The sequence below is a fragment of the Pyricularia pennisetigena genome, chromosome 6 (genome assembly GCF_004337985.1).
Source record: "Pyricularia pennisetigena strain Br36 chromosome 6, whole genome shotgun sequence".
Taxonomy (NCBI): Eukaryota; Fungi; Ascomycota; class Sordariomycetes; order Magnaporthales; family Pyriculariaceae; genus Pyricularia; species Pyricularia pennisetigena.
Window position 1 is genome coordinate 5,042,018 of NC_043744.1, and position 9,408 is coordinate 5,051,425.

The window sequence follows — 9,408 nt, forward strand, 5'->3', positions numbered from 1 at the left end:
CCTCAGCTTCTGCTTCCGATGATATTGTAATTCTGACGACAGTCCATCCCATTATCATGGACACAAGCGGCTCTTTAGAGGCCTCGATAGCCGTGGCTGGCCTCGCGCTCATCACTGCACTCAGTACACCCGCCATAAAAAATGTCGCAATCCGCTCCAGGAGCATACCCGGAGGTGATTCCACGTCTTCATCCTTGCCTCGCATCGAAGCCGAGGGCCACGTATATCTCTACGAGGATAAAGATGGCAAGGCCACGGAAAAGTCAATGGCCGAATTCTCAGACTTTTGGCCAAGAGTTTTCGCGTGGACGAGTGCCATAGCAGGACTGGGAATGTCCATCACTGCAGCTGTGCTTAGTGTCGGCAGGTCCGGCGCTTCCGGGTCAGAATTCGGCATATTCCTAATCTGCGTCGATGCCATTACATGGGTACGTAATCCGAACAAAGCAGTGAGCTGCAAAAGACACCTTGTGTGTCGCTGTCCTTAATATGCCAGTACGCTTACCTGACGAATGACAGACAATGCTGTGCCTGCAATGTGCGACTCTGCCGCTCAAGCATCAGTATCAGAGAAGATACAAACTCAGCCTGTACGCTCTGGTCACCTCAACAGTGCTGTTTGCTTCACTCGTCGCCCGTCTTGGAGGCCCTCTATTGCATATACTCAAGGATGCACGCAGTGCTCCCGAGTCAGGTGCTACTATCACCGTTGCTGTGAGCTGGTTTGTTCAGATGTTGGCGGCCATTGTGGCAATGCTTGCCTTTTCCTCGTTTCCCCAACGGCCAGATGTCTACTACGATGGACGCCTCGTCGACCAGCAAAACACTGCTTCCTTGATCCGCAGGATGGGATATGCCTGGAACAAGGTTGTATTTGTCGTTGCAAAGGAACGGCAGCTTACAAAGGCCGATCTGCCCGATTTGGACTTTACCAGACGGTCCAAAAACGTTAATGCAGCCTTTCTCGCCCAGAATTTCACAGGGAGGCTGTGGCGCCAGCTAATTGCCGCCCACTGGGCCAGGTTGGCGCAGCAATGGGCCTTGTCATTTACTATCAGTGCGCTGGCTCTCTTCCCGCAGTATGTCTTGTACAACTTTCTCGAGATTCTTGAGAAACCACGCCGGGACGATGGAAACACGTTCGATCCTGTTCTCATTGCCTGGGTGTTCAGCCTCTTTGTGAGCTTGCTCTTGCAAGTGTGGGTGAACAACACAATGCGGTGGCTTACCTACACCCGCCTGGAACAACCGGTCCTCCAACTATTGCAGTCTCTCGTATTTCAAAAGGCAATGCGCCTCAAAGAGACGGCTTCTCCACCGACCAAGTCTGAAGGCGGGGATAAAGACAAAAACCAGAACAGTTCGGGTCCGACTAAACAATCGGCTGGCCCGGATACTCGCCAGTCGATTGTGAACCACATGAAACTAGACAGGTACGTTTATACATCTTGGTTTGGAATACAAAAGAAAATCTGCTGCTAACACTCTTTTAGTAACCGCACGACTATGTTCAGCAACTACAACTATCAGTTCCCAGTAGCAGGTTGGTTACCCTTCACATCTGATCTTTGTTAAGATTATCCTGCGCGAGTGCTTCTGGTTCTTTCTTTGTATAAAAAAAAATTAACAATTCGTGCTCTACAGTTATCAAGCTTGCGCTTTCAGGAACTTTTCTTGTGCAACTCGTGGGTTTCAAGAGTGTTCTGGCCGGCATGTGCTCTTCGCTAGTTGTACTCCCAATTTCGCACCTTCTCTCAAAGAGATATGCCAAGATCCAGTTCGGCCTGATGAAGTATCGTGACGCCAAGGCCAACCTACTTACCGAGGCCCTCCAAGGCATGAGACAGATCAGATTCTCGGCATTGGAGAAGCATTGGGAGGAAAAGATCCTAAAGAGTCGAAGCGAAGAGTTGGCGCAGTACTGGAAAGTAATGTGCTGGGCTGGACTGACCATGATTGTGATCAACACCGGTCCACTGCTTCTCTCTTCGGTGACTCTGTCGATCTACGCTCTCACTACGACGAACGGAATAAGGGCATCTGTCGTCTTCGCAAGTCTCGGTCTTTTTGACCAGCTTGAAGAAGCTATTTCATACCTACCTTTGCTTCAAGTCTATCTCATGGAGGCCTGGACCAGCTGCGTCAGACTTGAGAAATACTTTGCTCAGCCCGACAGGCAACCAATTTCAACCACCGGTGACCACATATCCTTCGAGAATGCTACCGTGGCCTGGCCAAAGTTTGAAGAGATCGAAGGTGAAAACACGGCCCCATTCGAGGAGCGCTCGCTGCTCAGGAATGTGACTCTGGACTTTCCAAATGGTGCGCTGAGCATCATTAGCGGCAAGACAGGATCCGGCAAAAGTCTACTGTTGGCTGCCATCTTGGGTGAAGTTACCCTGGTGTCTGGAACGATTCACACTCCACCGAGTGAGGAGCTGACGGAGAATTTGGACCAAATATCCGATGCCGAGTGGATAATCCCCAACTTGACGGCGTTTGTCCCACAAACACCTTGGATCGAGACGGGAACAGTCAAGGACAACATCTTATTCGGTCTCCCGCTGAACCATGGCCGCTACTCCAAGGTTATCTCGGTATGTGCATTGGAAAAGGACCTCGAGCTGCTAGTCGATGGCGATAACACCGAGGTCGGACCCAAGGGCGTGACGTTGAGCGGCGGCCAGCGCTGGCGCGTGGCACTTGCTCGTGCTTTGTACTCTCGCGCTGGTATTGTCATTCTTGATGACGTGCTCAGCGCGGTCGACGCTCATGTCGGAAGAATAATTGTGGACCAGGCACTCACGGGTGACTTGGCAAGGGGTCGCACCCGGATTCTTGCAACTCACCATGCGGAGCTGTGCCTGCCGAGAGCTAGCTATTTTGTGCGGCTGCATGAGGGACGACTAGAGCACACTGAAAAGCTAACGCCGGAGGCTCCCGAGCCAACCTCCCGACCTCTCACAAGCTCGGATGAGACTGCATCGCATGCAGGGTCGAGCAGTGACGACACTACGGCTGCGGAATCTGCCATTACATCTCCGGAAGACAGCGATCAAGAGCAGGATGACCCCAAAAAGAAGCCCAAAAAGAAGGGCCTCAAAGAGGAAGGGCGAGCGAGGGGTAGGGTCAAAACAAAAGTCTACAAAGATTACTTCCAGGCCGGAAAGGCCGTTTGGCTCTGGGCTCTGTCCATTGGCCTGATAATTCTAGGACGCACGATCGCGGTTGGGCGAACTTGGTCTCTCAAAGAGCTTTCTGAGAGTGATCCAAGCCCTTCATCTGCCCTAGCCGCCATTCGCAATGCAAGCCATCTTCGCAGCCGTGATTACGCTCACTTAGACGGACAAGTATACATTGAGAATCCGGCATTGAGCCGCCCAGTATCACTACAAGGCTTGCTTCAGGATCGGCCTGTCGCCTTTTGGATTGGGGTTTACATTGTTCTTGAAATTGCTGTCGTCCTGGTCAGTGTCTGTCGGATGCTAGTCTTCACTGCCATAGGCCTGCGCACCGCTCGAGTTCTATTCCAGCGTATGACACACAGGATACTGCGTGCACCTCTTCGTTGGATCGACAACACACCCTCTGGTCGGATCCTGAACAGGTTCACTTCGGACATGTTCTCTGTCGACCGTAGAGTGGCGATGGACTTGGGCCAGTCCATGTCGAACATCTTACAGGTCCTGACCATTATTGCCGCCAGGTATGCAGATATCATTACCTGTCCCGGCTAGTCGCTTTTTGACGCCACGACGTTGTGATAAGCTAACCGTTTATCCGTTTACTGCAGTTTGTCCGTTTCAAAGTACGTCAATCTATTCGGACTGGCGCTGCTGATTCTTTACGTACAAATCGCGAGCGAATACATCTCAGCAGCGCGCGAGGTCAAACGCCTCAACTCGGTCGTCTGGTCGCCCATCTACGACCAGTTTTCCTCTGTACTGAACGGACTGTCAACAATTCGCGGCTTCGGCAGGACTACTTTCTACACGGAGAGGATGTACGAACTGATTGACACAGCGACAAAGACTCAGTGGGCACTTGCGCTGTGTCAGAGGTGGATGGGCTTCAGGATGGGCGTGCTCGGAGTTTTATTCGTAACTGTTGTCGCTGGCGCAGTGGCGTTTGGGCGCGTAGACGCCGCGCTTGCAGGTTTCAGTCTGACTTTTGCACTGGGATATACTTCAGCTTTAACAGCTCTCCTTCAGAACATGGCTTCGATCGAGCTCGGATTCAACGCGACAGAGCGTGTCCTCGAGTACGGCGAGCTGGAAACAGAGCCTGAGGGTGGTCAAGACGCACCTGCTGCCTGGCCCACTCAGGGCCGCATCGAGGTTGAGAACCTAACAGTGGCATATGCCGAGGACCTGCCGCCGGTTTTGAAGGACCTGACGTTTACCGTCGAGGCTGGAGAGCGGGTGGGGATCATCGGTCGGACAGGAGCCGGCAAGTCGACACTTGCCTCTGTGCTATTCCGGCTCTTGGAGCCGCGCGAGGGCTCTGTGCGGATTGACAACATTGATATCGCCAAGTTGAAGCTTGAGCAGCTGCGTAGCCGGCTGGCGATTATTCCTCAAGATCCTTTTCTGTTTTCAGGTACTTTGAGGTCTAATCTGGATATGGAGGATGAGATGGATGACTACGAACTCCTGACGGCGCTGCAGCGTGTTCACCTCATCAAGCCGGCGGAACCTGTGCGACCATCCACATATGCACCGGCTGCGTCTCCAAGCACGGGAGAGTCGGAAGAGGACATGCTGTTGGCTACGTCGGACGAAAGCGGTGGTCAAGGAACCGAGACTCCATCCGAGACGGCTACCAGCAGTGCATTCAAGGACCTCTCGACCCCTATCTCCACGGGCGGTAGCAACCTATCTCAGGGCCAGCGTCAGCTCGTCTGCCTGGCGCGTGCTCTTCTCGCTCGCCCCAAGATCGTGGTGCTTGATGAGGCTACCTCGGCAGTGGACCGCACCACTGACGCGGCGATCCAGGAGTCAATCCGGGAGGACTTTTCAGTCTCGGGATGCACCGTCTTTGTCATTGCACACCGGCTCAGCACGGTTGCAGACTTTGACAAGATCCTGGTGCTCAAGGAGGGCAGGGTGGCGCAGATGGGGACGCCGCGAGAGCTGCTTAAGCGTGGAATGAACGCTGCTGCTGCTGCTGGTGGCGTTGACGATTGCGAGGAGATTGATGAGACTGCTTTCTGGGATCTGGTAAAGAAGAGCAGCGAGAAGGAGAAGCTGATTGAGATGATTCTAGGGGAGACCAACTAAGTGCTGACAAGGAAACTGGACGTTGAGGGGTTAGAGATCTGTTTGCGATGATCCTCAGTGGGTCATACAGCAGTCAAGCTAGATACAGACGCTTGCATGTGATGAGCGTTTTCACTATGATAGACATCAGACTACAAGAGCATTCCTCTGGGTGCAATGCTCTTGTACAAACTTTCCTATGTAAGAAAAGATATTATAGAATATAAAAAAATGGTTTGCTAGCTGTAAAAGATACTATTTTTTTTTTTTTTTTTTTTTTTTTTTTTTTTTTTTTTTTTTTTTTTTTGCAACACTCGTCCAAATCCCTTTTTTGGGCAGTCTTGTTTTCTCTTCTTCTTCAATCATGTGCAAATCCGGCTTCGCATCACAGCCGTTCTAGATGATAGCAAGCCAACAAAAATCGTACGAGAACCTGAAAACTGGCATATTCTACGTACAGCGGGGAGGGAAAATGTCTCATTCGTACTGTCGCGTGGTTTGCCAAGAGGCCGTTGTGATGTCAAACATGGTCTGGCGGTTAATCTCTGTCAAATTGAGGATTTATTTTGACACCTTGTTGAATATAGTGTTCTTGTCTGTTCAGCTCAGATCATGCATATTTTCAAGCATGATAAGACTGCATCGGGAAAGTCGTACAATATAACATCAGTAAGCATACTCACCCGCCAATTCCCCGAGCTGCTCTGTGCCGCAAGGTGAGCCTTCCGTTGCAAATTAATTAACTATGTGGGGATGAGGTCTTGATTCTGTATTATATGGTACAATTATGCTGCAAGACGAGAGAAATCTTTGGCTGGTTCTACTGAGTAGTATTACAGCACTTCCCAACCGCAGAACTGTGAATATACCGGCACGGCTCTCGTCTGACAATACTGTCCGCGGCAAGGATATCAGTAAGCAACAAGGTAGAAATTGACAGTGATGGATGCACTCTACGTTTCTCAACTGTCGATGATCGCCGTCGTCGTGTGGCGAGAAATTACATCGAAGCCCTATTGACAGCCTCGCTGCCAATGATGCAGTCCACGTTGGACCCGGTGACCATCATGGTAGGAATTGATGCCTGTTCTGTCGACATTTGGCAAGCCAGAGAGAGGAGACAGAGAGCTTCAAGCGGGTGGAAGAGGCAGACAGAGGACCTTGATGCATCTTGGCAATTGTAGGGGAAAGAGGCTATGGAGACTGCGAGGCGGAATATAAAAAGGGGCAGGTCATGGTTTTGATCCCTCTCTCGCTCCCCCTTCCATCTCCCTTTTCACCATCAAGCATCCCTATCCGACAGCAAAAGAGAGAAAAAAGAAGAAGAAGAAACTACTCCTTTCCAGCCTCCACAAGCAGCCTCCCATCCAATAAAATGCAATTCTCTCCCCTGTCCGTCATCGCCCTCCTGGCCACGGTGGCCGCAGCGGCCCCCGTGGTCGAGGAAGCGCAGGCCATGCGCAGCATCGAAGCCAGGGAGACGAGCACCTCGAGGGGCGGCCTGGCGGCGCGGCAAAACGCCAACGACCTGGCCGCTCTCGACGTCTTCTCGTCCAGCGGCTGCTCCAACTACCAGACCACCGTCTTTGTCTTCCAGCCCGGTGGCGGCAGCGGCCCGGGCAACGGGAGGTGCTTCCAGCTGGGCCAGAACGGTAGCGTCAAGACTACTTTTTTGAAGGGCAGCTGCACTTGTAAGAGTTTTGATGTTTTTCTTTTCCGGTGATGCAGAAAGAGGAGAAAAGAGAGAGAGAGAGAGAGAGAGAGAGAGAGAGAGAGAGAGAGAGAGAGAGAGAGAGAGAGAGAAAAACACTGACAAAAGCGCTTCAGTGACCGTCTACACCGACAGCAACTGCAGCAACGGTGCGACCGCCGCACGTGTGGGCACCTGCCTCAGTCGCAACTGGGGGAGCTTCTCGGTTGACAACTGCGTGTGAGCGCGTGCTGTTGGACGATGGCCCATGGAAGAGATTGGGTAAAACAGCAATATGTGGGTTTTTCCCAGGAGTCAGTATCAAGAAAGGCCATGGATATCTCGGCAAGAAGAAATTTTCTCAAGAGGTGGAATGAAGTATTGTTATCATTTTCTATCTTTATTTTCCTTTGATTTCCTTTTTGTCATAAACACCTCAGACCAAGGCGCAGAGGCCTACAAATTCGATTCTCGACAGTCTTTACATAGGAAAACAGCCTTTATAAATTTGATCGATCAAACTCTCCCATATATAAGATATAGCATGGACCGCAAACCTGTGAGAACGAGATGCCACCCGGAATGAACGAGAAACGGACAAGCAAAATCGCCAGACACGGGCAAAGAAAACCTACTGAATGAAAAGAAGACGGCCGAATATATATTGTTTGGCGATCTGCAATGTTTGCTGGTCTACATGACTGCCTCCCCTTGCTCCCATCCCGAGCACCGGGTTTGGTTGGTTGGTTGGTTGGTTGTTTGTTTGTAAGCTTAGTCAGTCACCTTGTGCATCTACTAACTTCTAGATCTGGACCCCAGACTCGTATTTGGAAATGCAGCCTGTTAAACACAGCAGAAACACCCCAATTTTTGAACCGTATTTGGGTGGTTCGTGGAGTTGGATCACATATGGAGCCCGAGTGCAGCGCGGAGGTAGGATAGATTCCTCCGAACAATCGAGGGCCCCCTCCCGTCCTCCCCACTGTCCCCAAAAGAACACAAATTCACGCATTGCTTCTTCACACCGCTTTCTGGGTAAAACAAAACGGCCTTGCCGAGCCAACATGCATGCGTTTGTATTACCAGATTTTGTTAAGATGGGTTTGATTTTTATGGGCCCTTTTTGAGGGGAAGAAGGGGGGGTAGAGAACGGATCTAGATCAAGGGAGACGGCGTTTGGCATAACACAGCAGTATGCAGGCCTACCAACTGCAAGGGCGAAACCGGAAGTGGTCTAGACTAGATGTATTCTAGACCAGACTGGGTACACCCAGACGAGGTTGGCTTGTTTTTTTTTTTTTTTTTTTTTTTTTTTTTTTTTTTTTTTTTTTTTCTTTATTTGGAGCAAAGCAAGCACGAGTTTTTTGTGTGGTTACGATGTAGGCGATAGCCGAAAGCCGAAAAAAAAAGAGCCCACTTGATCACATCTCAACAAGACCCTGGGGGAAAAAAAAAGGGTTCGTTGCAGTGCAGCATGTCACCAGAGACATGAAAAAGTTGGCAAGAGGATGTGCAAGGCCAAGATAAGGGTTTAGAGAAAACACACAGTAGTTAGCAAACGGCAGGCGTTCGGTTTGGAAAACCACGATGGAGATACCTCTCGCAGCTTCGGATCTGACGGGGATTTACCATGCAAACAGTGGAGAAATTTTGGGGGCGACATCCATAGATTGTCTCCACAAAAACGGCGACCGGATAGTGGGGGCGCTTTACACGTTTGTTAAAGTGCTATGGATCCCTCGTGCTATAAAAGAAGCTGTATGATTGGACAATTGGGCGCGACGGAAAATAATTGCGCGTTCGACGCGTCTGGTTCGTGATGCAGACGCGTCTTTCCAACCACGCGTCAAGAGTGGCAGGATGGGATCGCAGACTCCGCCTTCCGCCCCCTTCCAACTAATCTAACTGCCTACCTTGTTCTCGGAGGCAACTTGTCTCTTTCTCTGACCGGCAGGCGCCCGGAGTGGAAGATTTAACTTCGGGGAAATCACAGCCTCTTTTTGGTCTTGTTCATGCACTAGAAACAAAGAGAACAAAAACAGAACAAGACGGCATTGAACGGCACGGGTCAAGGTAAGACATGAAATAAAAAAGCAAATCTTTTTCTCGCTCTTCATGACTTGCAGCAGTCGAGGCATTTCTGCTTTTGATGCATCGTGCATGAAGAGGGCTTGGCTCATCCACGTTATCTTCCTACCTGGACCTTGAACCTCTTTGCCTACAGTCTCTCCGTGCGGAGGGGGGAAAAAAATGGAGTACGTGCTTGAATTAGGACCTCGCAGAGTGCAGACTGGTCATCGTCTGGGACATAAAAAAAAAAAAAAAGAGAGAGAGAGAAAATGACGAAGGAGGGCAAGGGATAAGATAACAATATGGATATGCCTCGTTCCGCTTCCTGTACTTTCTACGCATAGAACTGTGGTACGCGCCCCTCACCAATCCCTTCCCCCCTCCGGTGGT

The 9,408-nt window shown here is 50.7% G+C and overlaps 2 protein-coding genes across 2 annotated transcripts; both read left to right on the forward strand.

Annotated features, from left to right (window-relative positions):
- Positions 1-56: 56 nt before the first annotated feature.
- PpBr36_05242 (uncharacterized protein) lies at positions 57-5,279 on the forward strand (the record flags this gene model as incomplete). The annotated part of the gene is made up of 5 exons (XM_029892399.1): positions 57-428; positions 520-1,433; positions 1,494-1,543; positions 1,645-3,706; positions 3,794-5,279. The coding sequence occupies 5 exons, from the start codon at positions 57-59 to the stop codon at positions 5,277-5,279; spliced, it is 4,884 nt and encodes a 1,627-aa protein (XP_029749819.1).
- Positions 5,280-6,633: 1,354 nt separating this feature from the next.
- On the forward strand, positions 6,634-7,325 carry PpBr36_05243 (uncharacterized protein; the record flags this gene model as incomplete). The annotated part of the gene is made up of 2 exons (XM_029892400.1): positions 6,634-6,949; positions 7,105-7,325. 2 exons carry the CDS (start codon positions 6,634-6,636, stop codon positions 7,323-7,325), a joined length of 537 nt encoding a protein of 178 aa, XP_029749818.1.
- Between the last annotated feature and the right edge of the window lie 2,083 nt (positions 7,326-9,408).